The 20,415-nt window shown below is 36.8% G+C and overlaps 1 protein-coding gene across 1 annotated transcript in view; it reads left to right on the top strand.

Moving 5' to 3' along the window:
• The window catches only part of APOM (apolipoprotein M), a 114,685-nt gene that overhangs the window by 78,718 nt on the left and 15,552 nt on the right, over nt 1-20,415 (top strand). The window contains exons 5-6 of the mRNA XM_044082443.1: nt 3,205-3,303; nt 18,135-18,206. Of these exons, the coding sequence (XP_043938378.1) occupies nt 3,205-3,303; nt 18,135-18,193 (158 nt within the window). The 3' untranslated portion in view covers nt 18,194-18,206. The remainder of the gene's footprint in view (nt 1-3,204; nt 3,304-18,134; nt 18,207-20,415) is intronic.

Here is a 20,415-nt window from a genome sequence, read left to right on the forward strand (position 1 = left end):
TAATCCGAAGAGGTACCTTCCAACAACACTAAACCTTTCAACAAAACTTTCAACAACACTCTCGTCAGCAGCCATCTCATATCAGTGCATTCCCCTGTCAGTTTCCCCCATCCCTTCAACATACGTCCTACTGTCTATGACTTCATAAAGTCATGCAACCCAGACACTCACGCAAATATGCTGATCACAGCCAATTCCACATAACCGTTTGCAAGGCTTTACCTAAAGCCCAAGCTCGAGCTAAATAATGACGCAGCAACTCCTCAGACCATACCTCTTCATCTTCTGGCAATTGTAAAACAAACTGATTAAATTCAGAAAGAGCCCTACTGTAAGCCTTCCTTGTAGACAAAGCCCAAGAATGATGCACCAACCTCCTGATTACCTTGACCCAAGGTTCCACACCTCCTCTGGTAAAAGTACCGGCACCTCCTCCACCCTTGGAGCCAACTGCCAAAACCTGGAAAACTGAAATTGGGACAAGCTATCAGCAATGTCATTCCTTACTCCGGCATATGCACCCATGTAAATGAAAAATTTATTAATGAACTCTGCAAAACCAACTTACGTAGAATCAACAATAACAATTCAGACCTAGCCATCTTCTTCTGCAAAACCCACACCACTGCCATGTCATCTGAGTGGAAAATAACCTGCTTCTCCTGTAACCGATCCTTCCAAACTACCGAAGCTGCCCAAATTGGCATCAACTCTAAAAATGCAACATCTCTTTTCAATTCCTCCTTCCAATGCAGAGGCCATTTAACTGCAAACCACTGTCCCACAAAATAAGCCCCCATGCCAATGCCTCCTGTTGCATCCGTGAATAACTGAAGTTCATCTTGCCCCACCCATTCGGTCTGCCAAAAAGAAATCCCATTGAACTGATCCAAAAAACAGCCATATTCAGAGAGAAAAAAAAAACATTAATATCCAAGGGCAACACCCATGTACACCATTCTCTTCCTCCTAACCCCACAACATAAAATAGATAAAAAGAGAAAATATACTTCATTACTACTTATGGTTTATTTAGTCTTATACTTATTGATATAGTAAAACACTATTGGCAGTATTTATTTAAAAATAATGAGCTAGCCAATATTTTGTGCCCATATATAGGTGTATCACACAAGAGAGGTAGAAACCTTAGAGATATCCTAGTACACAATAATTTTATTTTTCCAGCTGATTCTATTACTATTGTTGATATACCCTTGGGCACTTATTCATGTGGACATTGTAATGTTTGTACATATATGGTTAGAACATTTGATTTTATCAATGGACACAGGTTTTCTCCGTCAGAAACATTCAATTGTGAAACACAACGGGTTATTTATGCCCTACAATGCTCATGTGGCCTTGTATATATTGGAGAAACAAAAAGAAAATTTAAATGCAGGCTACAAGAGCATATTAAAAATATAAGAAATAATAAGTTGGAGAGACCTATGGTCAAACATTTTTTAGAATGTCACAATTCCAATATGCATGATTTAAAGGCTAGCATTCTGGAAAGATTACTTGTAGGATTTTGTTCAGATGAAGTATATAAAATGAAACTAATGTACAAAGAGAGTCTGTTTATTTTAAAGTTTAACACTATATCCCCTTTGGGATTGAATCTTGAATGTAATTGGAAAGCACTGATTTAACTGATTGCTTTTAATTGTATAATTGATGTGTGGGTGTATATAAAAAGGTGTGTTTTTTTAAAGTTTTTTTGTACTCCTTGAAGGCTTGTGCCGAAGTGCTGGGGAGAATAAATTCTGTTGACTGGTCCTGGTTCCTAGTTGTTGTAACTTTACCAACTCATGCCTGAATGTGACATCACTTCCTCTGTTCCCAAATATATCAGCTAATCTAAGTCCCTTCTTAACCTACCTCACTTCCCCTAACCTCTCAACCACTTAACTCCTTATTGTCCAGAAGCCTAGTCCCTATTACCTGCCTTAACTATAACAAACTCTCCCTTTCCCTCTTTTCATCCCAAAATACCTCCCCCTCCATCACTAAAGAGGGTCCTGGACAAATTGGTTTGTCCCAAACCTCATTTTTGATGTTGGCAGGTCATTGCACATGCTCTGAGCATAACCTCAGGGCTTGCAAGTTCAAAACTCTGTTTTACTGTAGTAGTCCCCACACCTCTGCTAATTTTATATATATGTGTGCATATATATATATATATATATATATATATATATATATATATATATATATATATATATATATATATATATATATATATATATATATATATATATATATATATATATATACATATGTATATAGATATACATATATATATATATATATATATATATATACACACACACACACATACACACACACACACACACACACACACACACACACACACACACACACACACACACACACTAAGATTGCACAATCTACAGGGAAGGGGCTTTTTAAGCCTAGCCATACTTCTCAAATGTATCTGACAGGTTTGATACCCTGCAGTTATTTTAAGGGGGTGTAAGAGAGTAGAGGCAGGGTGGAATGGGTGGAGAAGAGTGACAGGAGTGATTTGTGACAGACGGGTACCAGTAAGAAAGAAAGAGAAGATCTACAAGAGGATAGTGAGACCAGCTATGTTGCATGGGTTGGAGACGGTGGCATTGACAAAAAGGCAGGAGTCAGAGCTGGAAGTGGCAGAGTTAAAGATGTTAAGATTTGCACTGGGTGTGACAATGATGGACAGGATTAGGAATCAGTATATTAGAGGGTCAGCTCAGGTTGGACGGTTTGGAGACAAAGTCAGGGAGGTGAGATTGCATTGGTTTGGACATGTGCTGAGGTGGGATGCTGATTATATTGGGAAAAGGATGCTAAGGATGGAGCTGCCAGGTAATAGGAAAAGAGGAAGGCCTAAGATAAGGTTTATGGATGTGGTGAGAGAGGACATGCAGGTAGTTGGTGTGACAGAGCAAGATGCAGAAGACAAGAAGAAATGGAAACAGATGATCAGCTGTGGTGACCCCTAATGGGAACAGCCGAAAGAGAAGAAGAAGATGTAGGACATCAGCTTGCAAGCATTTACAGCCACATTTTTTTGATATATGTAGCAATGTTTATCATAACAGTGCAAACCTTAAATAACTGTCAAGTTGGTGTAGGGTAATTTTGTAACACTCTGCAGTCGTGTTTAGTTATTATTACTTTTTTTTGTCACTGCAGCACGGACACAATCCTTGGGTCAAGAATATGTTGACGACTTCAGGGAAAAAGCCAAGTGTATGGGAATGAAGGAGTTCTTTGTTCTGCCTTGGAAGAAAGGTAAGTTCAATGAGGAACACATAAATGTATAATAATAGCAAGTCATGGTAAAGAAATAATATAACATTTGCTTTTATGTGTGTGTGTGAGGGAGTGTGTATAACCATCATGTAGTGCATGGAGCACAAAGATTACACTCCAATATTGGGAAAAAAGATAAGCATTTTAAGGGGGTCCTTAGCATAAGACCTAATCATAAACACTCTTAAAGAATACTACAATTGGGTCTCAGGCTAGGGACATCGCCAGCTAGCGAAGAACAGTGGCACTGAAAACTGTTAGAACTTCATTTTGCAACACTTATAAACAAAACGTGTGGCAGAACAGTGTCTAATATCTTTAAGAACTCCTCATTTTTCAGAGTGACAGTTCATTTCTGCTAGCTCTCTCTTTAATATTACCACAGTGTTTTATCACCTTTCAGAGGCTTTGAAAGCTGGTAAAACACTTCCCACTCCTACACTTTTATTTCATTGTAACTGGTAGTATATGGTGCAGGCTCTTATCAAAAAGAGCATTTTTTATTTATATAACCCACACATGCTATTTACATTACCTTATACTAGTTTACAACAATTTCAATATTTGTACGACATTTACAGTATTTACAATATTTCAATACATACAGTATGCATATTAGAGTGACATAAATATTTATCATTCTGCCAAAATACAAAACTTAATTTAATCATTACCACCACCCTTTTTTCAGTAATGAGCAAATTCTTATACTTTACAAAATGTCCACAAGAGTCCATCTTTTATTAAACAAAACTTCTCTTAATCGTTCATTCCAGATTTCCCATATCACTTAAGACATTCTTTTATAAATTCTTTCTCTCATATCAATGCATTCTTTCCCATAATCCCCATACAAAATCATATTCATGTTCACATCTTCTGCTTTTTATTATTATAAGAGTATTTTCTTTACATGTCCAATCCCAGCTTTCCTTATCCATTGACACCCTAACAAAACACTTTCTGCTGCTTCTGTTTGATTACAATATATCCACAACCTATCACACATTCTGTTACATACTATACTCCCCTTTACAGGCAATTTATTAATTGATCGTCTCCATAACAAATCCTGACAGTCCTAACCCATCCAAATCTTATCCTCCCATTCTTTATAGACTTAGCTGTTGCATTTCCCAGTCCTTCCCAGGAATTAATATAATAAACTTTACACATCGTCTTATGATACCAGTCATTTCCTAGTTTTCTAAAATGTCTGTATGTATTTTCCATAATGAATTTTTTTTGGTATTTTTTAACTTCCTCATTCATAAAGTTTTTTTCCCGTTTTCCTACTTTTACCTTATACCCACATACACCATACTTAATTTCAAACATTTTAGCAATCATGCTATTTTTCTAGCTTTCTATATTTAAACATGCAGTGTAAGTGCAAAGATGCTATATACACAACAGGGTGTATTAGTTCTAGTCCTCCCTTTTCATCTTCCAGGTACAGAATCCCACTTTTTGCCGTGTTCAGATTTGACCACCCATATGACATTAAACGCCAGCTGCATTATTTCTTTTCCTTTTCACTTGTACACATATATACACACTTCCTATATAACATAACCTACCTAAAATAATGGAATTAATAATGGTATTAATCAAATACACTGTTTCAAACGATAACCTAACTGTTTTCCAGAAAGCACTTATTCATTTCATGTTTCCTTTTAAGCCCATATTGCATCAACATTTCCCATAAACATTTATGACTCACATAATGAAATGCCTTGCTTACAGCTCCTTACATTAACTTCGCACCATTCTTTCCATACAGTAAGTCTTCCACTAACTCTGTTACCACGTTTCCACCTTTCAGTCCACACATATTAGGTAACATTACTTCATACATATTCCTCTCAAATTTTTGTTTGTAATGTTTTCATTACTATTTTATAGTTTGTATTATTCAGTATAATTAGACTTCAGTTTTATATTGCTTTTCTTCCTTTTCCCATATAAACCTTATAATACCTTCACATATGCTACTTTCCTGCACCCCATTCTTAAACCATTTATTCAATATTTTCAAAAGAAAACTTTATCTGTTGCTAATTAACTTTTTTATATACATCATAACCTATACCATCCTTCATCTTGATATACCTTCTTTGAATACTTTAAGTGCATTGTGTAATTCATCCAAAGTAATATTTCTTTACAAACTTCTAAATTGTTTCTACAGAGAAATTCTTTACACCTCAAATGTTATTACCTTCAGCAGTGCTTTTTTATAAACCTCCTTGACATAAACCTTAATAATATTCATAATATTTTTTTGATTGTACTTTATTTCCCCTTTCTTATCTTTTAATTCTGTTATTACACACTTGTCATATTTTACCATATTTGCCAAGCATGGAGATAGCCCTTCCTTCTTTTCCCCTAACAAAATATTTTTTGTTTATACAATAATTCCACAAATTGCATACAATTGTGTGCCCCCATAAGTTTTTTGCTTGTTTTCTGTCTTTCAGCGATATGAACCTTGTTTCTTGTAAACAGTTAATTACAGCACATAAACCTACACATCATTCCATTACTGATAATCCTCTGAACTTATTTACCAGACTGTTTACATTAACTGAGACCATGTTAACATTATTACTTTCCCTTTTTTAATTTTTGAAGGAATATTTCTAAAATTTAATTCCCTTACTTTTACCCTTTGTCCTATAGAATTTTTCCTGTCTGGTCTAACTAGTTCCTCTGCTTTTTTAATGGTTGCACAAACATGTTACATGTCTCAGTTTCAACTTCCTGCAGGCCTATACATCACTCATCTTCTTGAACAAAAAAAATAGACTCACCTACTTCATTCTCAACTTCCTTCTCAGCCACTCTTGTTTATTCGATAATTATAATATTCACTTTTTAAATAACTTCTACATTTCCCTTTTGTACTGTTACACTTTCTTTTTTTGCACAGTCAAACCAAAAACGTTCTAGCTCCCAACACACCATACATTCCTTTTGATATTTATTTGTTGTGTTCCCCATCTTTCCCCATTGGTTGCACTTGACCTTTTTACAGTCTTGCATTACATGTTCTACACTGTGACGCCCCTGCATTGGCCCAGTAATCAAGGAGCCTCAATCTTCAACACTGGCAACAGTGAGGGACATACACAATGGGAGGATGACAAGTACACACACAGTAAAATGCAATTTCCCTTAAGAGCACACAGATATCACAGTCAGTCTGGGGCTGGTTTCTCCCACTCTCCAGATCCCCAGTAAGACTCCCCACTGGCACAGCTATAGAGTTGAGTCCTTAGCCAGGGTTCCAAGCCAAGTCCTCCCAACACTCTCTCTGTCCAACCAGTGCTTCATGTCCCTGCCCAAGTAGCTGACATACATTCACACACACACACACACACACACACACACACACACACACACACACACACACACACATACACACACTTTGAGGTTTGATTTATACACAAACACATGGCTGGGAAAAGCTGTCACATGTTTACCAGCTATGCTCCCTTATGCCCAGACTATAAGGTAGTTATCACTGCCACCAGAACCCCTTATCAGCTACTTTAAGGCCCTTACCAAAGGGTGAACAATCCTACTGTGTAATGTTACTATTATCCAAATGACAGCCTGACACTTGGTCAAAAAATATTAGGAGTGGGCTGTACAGTGTCAACAAATACATATGCAAGTACTCTTAAGAGCTTAAATATGTCTCACAAATATCAGCCACAAAGATAGGTTTAAATATATTTAATAATAAATAATAAAAGAACAAGGCAATACTTAAACACATTTACTTCAGAGTTCAAAATCACAGGAAATATTTTAAACACATTGCAGGGCAGTCTCAACTAAATAGAGAAAACATTTAAACAAATTTTTACCATATTCCTATCTATAGCTAAAATAAATCGCTGTACCCTAGTTACTTACTGTTAGCAAGGCAAGTGCAGATTGGATGTTCTTGCCAGGACCAAGACAAAACACAAAATGCACAGTCTCTCTCTGAGAGAGTTCTTAATAATAAACATTACTGCTGGGTTAACTTATCTGACATCACTCTTTGTCACCTGACTTCAGTTCCCAGGCTAAACTAATTTACTAACAGAATTTTAACATCTCTGTGTGAGAAGTACGTCTCTCAGAAGTTTGCAGAACTTGGAAGTCATAAAACAATAAAACTCTTTTACATTTGAAGCCTAGTAATTATTTTTGTTTCAAGACAACACAAAAACTCCTAGCTCTAGACATTGTGCCTGCTTCACTGAAACTGAGAGATAACACAATCGTAAAACAATTTCAACTTATTTTCTTGAAGTTTTACAAGTTAATTCTGTATGTTCCAGCTTCTACAATTAAAACATACATTTGCACAGGTATATAATTTATATACATTTCTGTTCTTTTCAGGTAGGGTACACTGTGGACACATCCTTGAAGCTCAGTATTATATAAACCTTGCTCAAAACACACTTTTGCACCAGTAGTTTAATACACATAACATATAGTTCTCTTACATTTGAAAGACAAACATATAAATAATATTAATATTCACAAATGACATACGATTATTTACAAAATTCCAGATAGCTGGGCTGGCAGTGTCATACATGCTACCACAGAAATAACATGCTTTCGATTGGTCTTGGTATTTTAAAGTACTTCCCCCCCAAAACCTTCCACAAATATCACATTAGGTAAATATTGCAAAACATCCCATTTCACATTTAATACAGCATCCATTTACCAATCACTATTCCATAGCTGACTTTCATCTGTTGTTTTTTTTAATATTTTCAATTTTATCACAATATTTAGGTAAACAGAACCAGTTAATTTTAGACAATTTCATCTCCACTCTCAAGCAGTACAATTAGAATATATTAAAAAAATCTTTCTTTAGATGAAGTAATCCTTAAATTACATAAATCCTTTACAAATATACTGAATGAAAATGCCCCCATCAGGAGAAAAAGAGTTAAAATTATCTAGCAACATGGCTATCTAAAAACAGTAGGCAATTAATGCTGCTTAGAGACCAGGCCTGGAAAGCATGGCACAACAAATCCCAGGAAAAAAAAAAAAACATCTACACTACAGACAGATAAGAAATAAAACAGAGCACAGGCATTCAAAACTCATCTAAGAAAGCACCTCACAACATCCTAGCTCTGTAGCTGTACATCTTCAGACTAAGTACAACATCACAACTTTATTCCACCTCTTCTACTATACCTCTGCTCTCCTCTACTCTGTTACCAACTGTCACTCTGTCTTTACCCATCCCACCTTCTGTCTGTGCCACTCAACTCTTTTACCACTCATTTCATTTCAAAATTAAATCAAGCTTTTGCTAGCCACCCTGTGTGAATAACTCAGTACTCTGTATTGTGACATCTGTCCCTCTTACATTCCACTGTTCCACTTCAAAAAGATTAGAACTAAACAGACTGAAACACAATTGGACCAAATACAAATATATACTCCCCTCAGGCTCAGATAACCTACCCCCTTGGTTCATTCACCTTTGTAAGGACTTCATTTCTCATTCTCTCACTCACATATACAGCCTATGCTTAACTAATAAGATTATGCCATAGATATGGAAAGCAACAATAGTCATTTGTATTCCAAAACTACCCAAGCCAACTACTGCTGTGCAATTCTGTCCTATCTCAATACTTCCCACTTTAGACAAAATACTAGAAAAAACTATCTAAAACCAAATAACTGCTTATTTACATCAATACCATATTCTATTCAATAAGCAAAATGGATTTCTGTCTGGATGTAGCACCATAACAGCTCTCTATTCTCTCACAGATGACTGAATGTCAAGAAATGCATCATTATCCCCTTTGGGGAAAATGGCATCCCCACTAATTATCACATTAATAACAACATACTAAGCACAAAATCAGTCGTGAGGGACTTTGGCACCCAGGTTGATAGCAACCTGACTTTTTTCTACTACATTGCCTCCATTGTGCGGAAGGTTTTCTACATGGCCCACCTCATAAGTAAGGGTATTTCTTCCAGGAATAAGGAGATCATAACACCCCTGTACTCCTCCCTTATCAGACCCATTACAAACACAATGCCCCCTTTGACATGCACCTTGCCAAGCACATGCAGCAGTTGGACAGACCACAGAGGTTCCTGATCAGGACAATCCAGGGTCTCAAACACCTATCCTATACAGGTAGGCTAAAAGTCCTGTCCGTCTACTCAGTTTCATACAGACTGCTCAGAGTTGACCTGTGTCTGGCATACAAGGCCATCTCTGACTCAGCTTTGATGGAGTTGCTGCATATCCGTAAGTCAAACTCCACTTGCACAACCCACATGCAAGGCCTCAACCTGGTCTGTGGCATTAATAGAACTTGTTGGCGGAATAGATTTGTGTTTCAGTGACTCCCCCATCTGTGGAATAGGCTTCCTCTCCATGTCATGCAGAGTACCTCACTAGCCATCTTTAAGAGGAACCTGGATGACTGGATGGGAAACAATAAATATACCCCTGGGATCCCACCTGCATTTCTGCTGGATAGGGAAAACAGGTGCTGACTTTGTGGGAACACAGGTGAAATTCTTGGCTAGGCTTATAAGGTCCTCAGGGCCAATAGCCTAGTATCGTCCTATGAACCTATGATGTCCTATCCAATATTGACAAAAGCAACCTAACAGTAGTCATCTTTACTGACCTCACAAAAGTCTTTGATCTAACTGACCATAACTTACTAGTTGACAAAGTAACTGAAATAGGCATTAGTAGTGATGCAAAATCTTGGTTTGTAAACTTCTTCAGCAATAGATCCTTTAAGGTGAAAGTAGGCCTCACCAGCTCTGAAACAGCTCATTTTACGAAAGGAGTCTTCCAAGGTTCCACTTTAGCCCCTCTGCTATTTCAGTATTTATCAACAAACTCCCATCAGATCATCCTCAGATACTTCTAATTCTTTATGCAGATGACATGGTCATCTACAGTTCAAACAAATCCCACTCTCTTATACAAACTCATCTCCAAGATGACCTGCAAATCCTTAACCAGTGGGTACTAGGCCAGAAACTTATACTCAATACCTCAAAACAAAAACAAAAGCAATGCTATTTGGAACCAATCAAACATAGCCAAAGCAACAGTTTCCTTAATATTAAAGATGTTAACAATGCCACAATAGAAACTGTCCTTCAAATAACTTGGCATTTGGCTATACCAATCTCTTAACTTTCAACTACACATTCAAAACACATGCAAAAAGACCAACACACTACTGTTCTGGGTGAACAAGCCATAGGCAAAGAAATACTCTTATCTGAACTTGACTATGGGCTATCCATTATAGCTGCAACCTCCCAATAATGAACACCACTGCCTCACTCTCACCAAAGCTAAACTGCTGTACATTTGACAGCCACTCTCCAACTAGGATCACTAATTCACAAAGCCCTTTCTCCCCAATCATCTTTTCCCTCTCACTCATAAACTATTCACCAAATCTCAACCTACCCTACTAATTTCAAAAAGTAAACTTTATTGTAGTGATTGTGCGGCCTCCATCCTAGCACCTAAACTATGGGACTCTATTCCTCTCTCAATCAAAGACATCCAAAAGTACTGGGACTTCAGACAACAGCTCAAGGAGCACCTCTTCACTCAAGCAAAGTGCAGCTGTACTCACTGAGGTCATGTTACATGAACCATGCAGTTGTCTCACACCACTTTATCCCTGTTTCATCCTTCCTTATCTCATCATACCATCCTCTTACTTACTGCATCTCATTCATCCTACTTCCCTCTTCTCTTTGAATCTCTCTCACACCTCTCCTTTCTTCTCCTCTTCCCTCTGCATGTGTCTCTCACCTTTTCTCTCTCTTCTCCCCATGATATCCTTTCTTACAACTATTCTCACATGCCTCTTCTTATGTCTTCATACCTCTCTATATAATGAGATACTGCTTTCCATGCCGCATTCCTAAATGGATCTTCTTCATTATGGCTATAAAGTATCCATAAAGCTCTGCTCAGCATAATTTAATTTTTTCATAGGTTTGATCCTATTCACCTGGGCTGTACCTGCAAATGGCCCATTGAGATCAGTGCACTACTCCAGTAAACAAATATAAATGAATAAAAAATTAAAGAATACCCTACTGCATAGTTATTTATTTAACTATATCTATATATAGTATAATTAGTATAAGAAGCCTTACTACTGCATGTATAGTTACTATTTTACCTATTTTGACATTACAAAATTTATTGTAGTTGTATTCTGCCTGGCACTGTTGATATTACACAACATAAAAGATTTTAATTGTAGTGCATGTACTGGAACTTTTCTCCCTGGTCATCCCTGAAAAGGGCCTTTGTGCCCAGTTTGATTTCTCCAGTCAACAAATGTAAAATAAAATAAATAAATAAAATACATTTTTAATTCTTATTATATAACATCAGTTCTGAATTGTACAAACACATGCTTTTTTAAATTCAGTCCTTGACTGACAAAAAATATAATTCTTACATGGATAAATGTCTGTTTTCTTTTCGCATCCATTTAGGAATGTGTGCAACAAAGACTGAGCTTCAAATGTAATATTACAGAAGGCTTCCTTACCTAAATGAATAAAAGACCGTACATATCTTACAGAAAAATCATAATGGCATGATGTGATTGTCCCAAAGTACAGCTCTACAGCATTGCCATTTCTAGTTTTTAGTCTCACAGTGTTCCTTTTTTTAAAATAAAAAGCATTTCTTTGCCCTCATACCTCCGACCACTTCTGAAAAAAGTTTTACTTGCACTACAAAATGATTCTTTTCTGCCAGTACCTTTATCAAACACTTATTATTTCTGTTCCTCATCATCAGTAAACACACAGTCCGCCACCTCTTCCCATGATACAGCAGACTCATCTTCTAGTTCCTCTTTATCAAGCAACTCCAGAAATTTTTCATTCTACATTCCACTAACCTCCAGCTCTGTTATTACAATACCTCCCTGCACAGAACTCTGAAAGGTAGCTAAATGATGCTTATTTGCATCATGCGCTGCAACAACAGAATCAACTCCTGATGTCTTCACAACAGCATCTGCTTTCTTATCCATCATGATTTTCTTCTGATCAGCATCCTTCTTTGTATATGTTCAAACAATTTTAAACTGTTCTCCTCCATGCTGTCACATCTACTAGTCTCCATCTTGGAGTTCTCTAAGCACTAGTGACAGCCCTCTTCTGCCATCTTGTGCCCAAAAAGAGTAGGGAACGTTCCACAATGTCAGGGTCGAATTTCCCCCAGGCATTATAAATAGTTACACTGGGTATGCCCTGAAAGGAGGCCACTGGCCTAGTAGAATTAACATATAAATAAAAATACATGTAAATAAAATAAATAAATAATCCTCTATGTCATAAATAAGTTAACACCATGCACTACAAGTCGTTTTATTAACAGCTTATTGGTTTGGCAGAAATGCCTACTACTGTCTTTTTGCCACCTGGAGTCATTCTGTTCTTGAATGAGGTAAAATCAGGACAACATTTGCTAGGGAAGTGGTAGGGCGTATGTAATTTGTAACCATGTGATTGTGAATGGTACAGAAAACCAAGCAGAGCAAAATAAAAAGTTTTGAATGAAGACTGCAACAGAATAACATCATGATACATCGACCTGTAATTTGATCACTGTGTCTTATGTTAGCATTCACTAGAGATCATTTTTATGTGCAGGTGTCTATTTCTAGTTTAACATTATACCATACTAGCCTTTCTAAGAAGCCTGTATTGAAGCCCCTATCAGTATTTTTTCATAATTCATTTAACCCATTTTTCAATAATTCTCTTCACTCTCAAATTAGTTACTCAGTTCAGCTAATAAGGCTGGATGAGCACAAGATGCACTTGAAAATGTGACTTGACTCTAAAATATGTCCAACATCTCTACACGTTGCTTGATAAAATAGAGCTATAATAAAGCCACCTGCATAAATGGACAGTGTACAGTTCATATCAGGCCTACATGCAGTATACCCAAAAGTGATCCAGTGTGCGGTTCACACATTTTTGCTCAGGTACAGAGTGGTATATGCTTGCACAGACCCCAAAAAAATTATCACCAGTTGCTGGAGTACTGTTTCCACCAAATGTGGCATTAAGGCATTTTAGAAAAAGATACAGTTCATTTGGTAAGGTGTCTAGACGAGGTATATAAGTTGCAATAAAAATGTCTTGTCATCACATTAACAGAAAAAAAATGGAGTGAGAGGTCCAAAAAACAAACCAGAAGACTTCCCGGAATCTGTTGGGGTGTATAGAAACAACAAAATTGAAAAGAACACACCAGAAATGAACAGCAAGACACTGTTATTAAATAAATATATTTTCCAGAATTCTGATTGGTTGTGGCTTTTTAATTTGAAACCTCTGTTGCAGTACTGCTTCCACCAAAGCTGGTGTTGCGGTTTCTTAGAAAAGGCACAGTTGATTATTCCAGCTGCACAGACATTGGCAGTCTGAATAACACAGGTGAACTTACTGGTGGAAGCTCTTCCATGGCAGCCATTAATGCTGGAACGTCTTTTGCAAAAGGTATTTGTAGTCAAGATGGTACTGGAATGTCAATTGGCAGGGCTATTAAGATATATCGAGACAGTAGTGCAGACTCTAGAAAATTTCATTTCAAGGAAGAGTCGAGATATTGCGGTAATAAGAACTTTAGTGAATTAATTAGAGAATCTGAGAAGAAAATTAAACAATGCCATTCTTTATAATGTGATAACTCATATCTGCAACTATTTGCACTGCTGGAGAGAATACCAAAAGGTTAGAGAATTTTTATATTTCAAAATGACATAGAGGCAGATTTCCCCGTGTTTAAAGAGCTAGTGGATTTCTTTAACAATGTTGACTGTGAATTTATGTTCATTTTCCTCTGGTGTGATTAATTGGATTTTCTTACTGATTTTTTACAAACCAAATATATAAAACAAATAGGGCAGTGGGGTGACTGGTAGTGAAGGTTCAAATGACCACAAGGCACTGCTTGGACGAACATGTTAACATGTGCATCTGCACTGCTGGGGTACAAGGAGAGTGTGTGGTGAGTGGGAGGATGGACAGAGAGGCACTGCCTGTGGACACTCACACAAACCAGGATAAACAGAATATTCATAATGTGGCTCTGTGTTATGCTTTATATTAGGCTTATAACAATGCTTTAAGTCTTGTGACTTGCACACTGGAAATATTCACGGAAAATCTTCTACGGTTGTGCAGCAGAAGGGATTGGCATTTGGGGCAGAGATCTGCTGGTGATGAGGGCAAATCAGCACATATCTAGAACTTGCAAAGGCATTTAACAACATCCCACACTCAAGTATCAAAGAAAAACTTTCTAAACTAAATGTAAATCCATATGGAATTCATTGAATAGCAAATTGGCTCACAAATAGATACTAGAAAATAAAGGTGTGCTACTCTATCTCCTCTAAAAGACATCTCACTAGCAATGTACTCCAGGGTTCACTCCTTGGGTCAGTCTTATTTGGCTTTTATTTCTTGGAGGTCAAAGCTAATGTTAAGGGTTTGTGGCTGACCATATGTGAAGATGACTGCAAACTTGGTGTCATCATAACCTTCCCAGAGGTTACCATGATCCCCTAAATGGTGCTATTACAAAAAAATAGCTGATATAAAAAAAACATTTACCAAAGCTAAATGCTAAGAACTGTATAATCTTATCATTTGGCAAACATAACTCTCTTTGCAACAATCACATTGATAACTCATACATAGAAACTGAGTCTAAAGTCAGGGATCTGGGAACCTTTGTTGGCAATGAACAGTATTTTGATGGCCCTGAATCCACTATTGTAAGGCACTACTTTTTCATTGCACAACTTATATCTAAAGTATGGCATGCAGGTCCAGGGATTCCATTGTACTAACTACTCATTAGGTAAACCATTGAGTATAATTTCCCTTTCGTTATGTACTTTTCCATACACTTTTCACAACTTGTCATGTGCCTAAAATATACATACCATCTCAAAGCCTTAACCCTCCTCTTGGTATCATACAAGTTACTGACAGGAGACCTCTGCCTCATGTATAGAACCTCAACAGACCCTACCCTGTCAGGCCTATTACACATTCACAAGTCCAATAGTAGCATAAACATCCACTCAAGGGATCTCAATCTCTTCTGCAACATTAATAAAACGTGTTGGAATGATAGGCATGTATTGTAAAGAATTCCACTTCTATCAAACTGTCTTCCATTCCACATAAGGCAAAATATTTCTCTTACTCCAGTTACATATAATTTGGAGGAATTGATGGGTAACCACAATTTCACCCCCCGTTTAGCACCCTTGTCCCAAATGGACATGGGCAACATGTAAATATCCCAGGACATCCTTGTTCTGCCCATTCCTATTTCTGGGTTATTTGTGCTCAAAATATGATGACTAATGTCTACCATGGGTGTAAGGCTAGGCTACCTAAGGTTCTGACAGATCCACAGTCTAGGAAGTATCTATGAACCTACGAGTTGAGGTCTCAGAAAGATTGCATTCCTGGCCTTATTATTAGGATGTTCCCAGCATGCATTTTCTATGATGGTGCTGTATCAAAGGCTGCATAGATCCTATTCCTTATATCCATGTTGCAAGCAGACAGCCTACAGTTTAATACCAGATGTATAGTCCTTTCCTTTGAAAACATCTGCAAAAATGTTAAGTAAGATGAGAATTGTTTAGATTCTTATATGAAATCCAAGAAGGAAAAAAACCTTTAATAAGATTTATCCGGTATGTCTGAGCAATTATTTTCCTCACATCACTTAATGTTTTAGACTTCATCATTCTTTCTGTTATATATGTTTTATAGGTTTTGTCTGTGCTAAATCCATTGCTCAGTTTAACTGTTTGTAATGTCTAAGCAAAGGAGATTTTAAGTAAACAGAATAATAAGAATTAATGCTACAGTCTTCATATTCTTTCATGAAATACCTGTAATGATAATTCATTTATTCTAGGAAGTATATGCATAACTATTATCCCTCTTGTGAGATGAGCTTGTGATTTGGGGGAGGGGGGGGGGGTCTTTGCTGCTGATTTTTTGAAGTACTATTCCTACTTTAAGCCTGCCTACTGATGCAGACACAATATATTTGTGGTGCCATTAACTAAACTTCTGGATTCAGCCCCAGTTACTGGTAATGCCAGCAAGAACAGAGAATAGACATCTCAAGAACTACTCTCCATATTAAGGGAGAGTGAGACATTTATTACTTGGAGTCTGATCCTCAGCAGTGTCTGGACTGCTGACTATAGGTACTCCAAAATGGTGGGTGTAACAGCATGTCTTAATTATTGTATGAGTGAAGGCTTTTTCAGTGTGCAGCTGAAATCATTGCATTTTGTATCATCAAGGTAAGTAGCCTTACTGCTCACAAAAATGGTCTCCCAACCCACCATCTTGGTTTCATGGTCCTGAATAAGAATACAGGGAGTCGGTTTGGCGAAGAGCCTTATCTGAGACTGGTTGAAAGGCTGCAATAGTGAATTATCATTTGATCACCTTGTATCCACAACTCATGGAAATGCATGTGTGTGTGTGTGTGTGTGTGTGTGTGTGTGTGTTTGTGTTTTTGTGTGTGGGGGGTATTTTCTGATTTATAAGGTAAGTGAATAACAGTCATGTAAATTACACACATTGCAAAGAATGTGTAAGAAGTGTGCATTTGGCAGATGAGAGCATAACTTGATGATAAGATGTAAATAATTAGTCAGAATTCCAGACCCTGCATTTATTTAAGGTGTGGGAGAGATAACATATTATAGCAATAACCCACGCCTGGGTGTGGGTAATGCTAAATTTACCCATGGTTGGCGTGGTTTGGTCCCGAGGGCGAAGCCCGAGGGACCAAACAAAGCCAACCGTGGGTAAATTTAGCATTACCTACACCCAGAAGTGGGTTATTGCTATTATACCATGACATTATTTAAGAAAAGAAACTATTACTTTTCTTAAATAATGGCATCGTATAATGCCTGTTTACTGCCCTTCCGCAGATGTCTGGCATCCGCGGCAGTTCTGATGTACTGCGCGCCTGCGCAGTACATCAGAGCTGTGGGCAAAAGCACGGAGAAAGCAAGATCTCCATTGCTTTTTTTAGTGTTCGCTATGTTAAATGAGTTTAACATAGCTAGACAGTTTTAAAATAAGCAACGGACATCTCCGTTGCTTATTTTAAAACAGTCTCGCTATGTTAAACTCATTTAACATAGCGAAACATAAAAAGCAACGGAGATCTTGCTTTCTCCGTTGTTTAAACACTGCCTCGCTATGTTAAATGGGTTTAACATGGCGAGACAGCTTTAAAATAAGCAACGGAGATCTCCGTTGCTTCTTTTAAAGCTGCCTCGCTATGTTAAACCCATTTAACATAGCGAGACAGTGTTTTAAAAAAACGAGTTATACTAATGGAAAAAAGTCCGGGCGACCGGACCTTTTTCCATTAGTATAACTCGATTTACAACGGGCACGCTGGCCAATCAGCGTGCACGTTTTGGGGGGATCATGGTATAATAAAGAAATAGTCTTCTGATCTGTAATGTGAATTTCAGTTAGGACACTATATGAATATTCAGCTTTGCTCTTTGCCTTGGTTGTTGTGTGTTTGTATTATACAATAAATGTAACAGGACAAATAAAGAAAATGGAGAACACTGCCCTTGATATAAGCAGGTGACGTCTTCCATGACTGACTCCTACCACTCACTTCATGTTTGTTTTTCTTTATTTAGAGTACTGTGACATTCAGAGTGCACAGCAAAGGTACAAACAACTCTCCAGAGGAACATGATCTGATCATAGAGGTACAGATTTGTGTAAATAGTTTTTTAAGCTTTTTTTTTGAAGATTTGTTGTAATGTTGGCTAATATCTGTTAAGTGTTGTGAATTCCAAAATTCCCAACACCTTGCACTTACTATTGAAATGTTTGCATCTTCCTGGGCACTGTTGGGAGTCACTTTTAACACCAAGCCTTACAATATCAGTAGATTATTGATTCAGGAAATGACTCACAGAGATAGACTTTTTTTCCAATTTTAAACAACACAACATTATTAAGTCCTGTGTCATTTTTAGTGAATATTTATATTTGTTTTTTTTTTTTTGTTGTTTTTTTTTTTACTATTATCCACTGGAAGTAGTAAGGAGGCATTTATTAGCCCAGAAGCTTTATTTTGAAAAGCAGGATGTATTTTATTTATTCCAAGTATTTATAGGTCCTCTTTAGTAACTTTGTATTATAAGGAGGATGCCAAAATTTAAGACAGATACCAAACTGTGCACTTATAGCAGGGAACTGTAGAATAGATATTGCACTTCTCTACAGTTACATTGAGTAGAACTATGCAGTCATATGTTTTTAGAAGAGGGGGCCTTATGAACATGACACTATGCAAGTGTTCTAAAAGACAAGACAACATCCTGTTGAGAGTAACATCGTCATTAATGGCAGATGAGTCATAGATGGAGCAGAGAATACTCTTTAAAAAGCTTGCAGTGAGTTGGAAAAGTGGAAATGCTAAGAGCAAGAAGCAGATTGCATGGTTCATTTGTTCTGCCTCTTCCTCTAAACTTTTTTATATGACTGGTTGCTCTTTCAGTTATTATCAGATAGGCTCCTGCAAAAGCATAACTGTTCAGGAATCAGGTATATATATATATATAGAACCATATATATATATATATATATATATATATATATATATATATATATATATATATGTTTATATATATATATATATATATATATATATATATATGTTATATATATATATATATATATATATATATATATATGCTTATATATAAAAAAACAAAAAAAGTTATTTAGTCTGTCATTCAGAATTTTTCTAAATGCTTCTTAAGGCTACCTTTTGAAATGTTAGCACTTCTAATGCTGAGTGAAAAAACAGATCAAAACTCCAGGAGAAGAACAAATCTCCAACATTGCCGTTTTCCTTTAAACCTTTTTGCAGGACAACCCCCCCCCCCCCGGCGTCCTTTAATTTGTTGGGGCAAGCCCACCCCCATGCCTCCCAAACTTATACATACTGACTTTGAGATCACCATACTATAGAGAAAAGGGAATATTCCAGGAAGCAACCACCTTGGACTTACTTTATGTAAGTCAGTGTTTTTTCAGTCATTCAGTCTCTGTGTTTCAGGATTCATTATAATGTGTCCTAACATTTCAAATGGTTACCATTTCTTATTGCAGTTAGCAGTTCCGTAGGAAGCATACTCACCTTGAATGCTGGGAAGATCAAGATGGCTTGGGTTCTATTCCCACATCAGGTTTTGGATTAATTTACTACTGCCAATGGTATAATGTAGCATGGGTAGAGGGGTGGGGGGGGGAGCACTCTGAAGGTGCCGTCCTTCAGATGAGATGTTACATAAGGTGGCACCTGCCTGACTTGGTCATAGCTCTGGTGGACGTGAAGGAGTAGGAGTAGGTTTAGTAAAGTATTTCACCATATAGAACAGAAACACACTTCCTCAGAAAATATTTGAAAAGAAAAAATATAATCGAAAAGGATATTACAATGAATTATAATACTTTTTATTGCTATTCTTCCTTCTTCTCCATGCTTATTTATTATTTTGAATGCAGACCTTTTCTCTGTCTTGGCCATTTTCTTAAATCTATGCTTTTTTTCTGATTTAAGTTTTCATAAAAATCCATATATATTTTTTGCTTTTATTACTACACAGCTAAATGTTGTAGTTACTTTTTAAGAAGCCTCTAACCTTTTCACATTCCAAAAATACATGCAGAAGTTTATCTTCGCATCCTTTGTGGTTACCTTCAGCACTCTTATATTTCATATACTGGGATTTTTACATGTGGTATCCACCAAAACAAAATACCTGCTAAGGGAATGTATACATCCTTGACAGTCTATTCATTAAAGGTGTCATCCGATCTTGAAAAGATTCTTTTTCCTGAACTAGAAAATGTCTCTTTAACATGTTACTTTACCATGTCCTTCTATTATTTCCTATCACTTCT

The sequence above is a fragment of the Protopterus annectens genome, chromosome 9.part0 (genome assembly GCF_019279795.1).
Source record: "Protopterus annectens isolate FY-2018-M chromosome 9.part0, PAN1.0, whole genome shotgun sequence".
Lineage (NCBI taxonomy): Eukaryota > Metazoa > Chordata > Ceratodontiformes > Protopteridae > Protopterus > Protopterus annectens.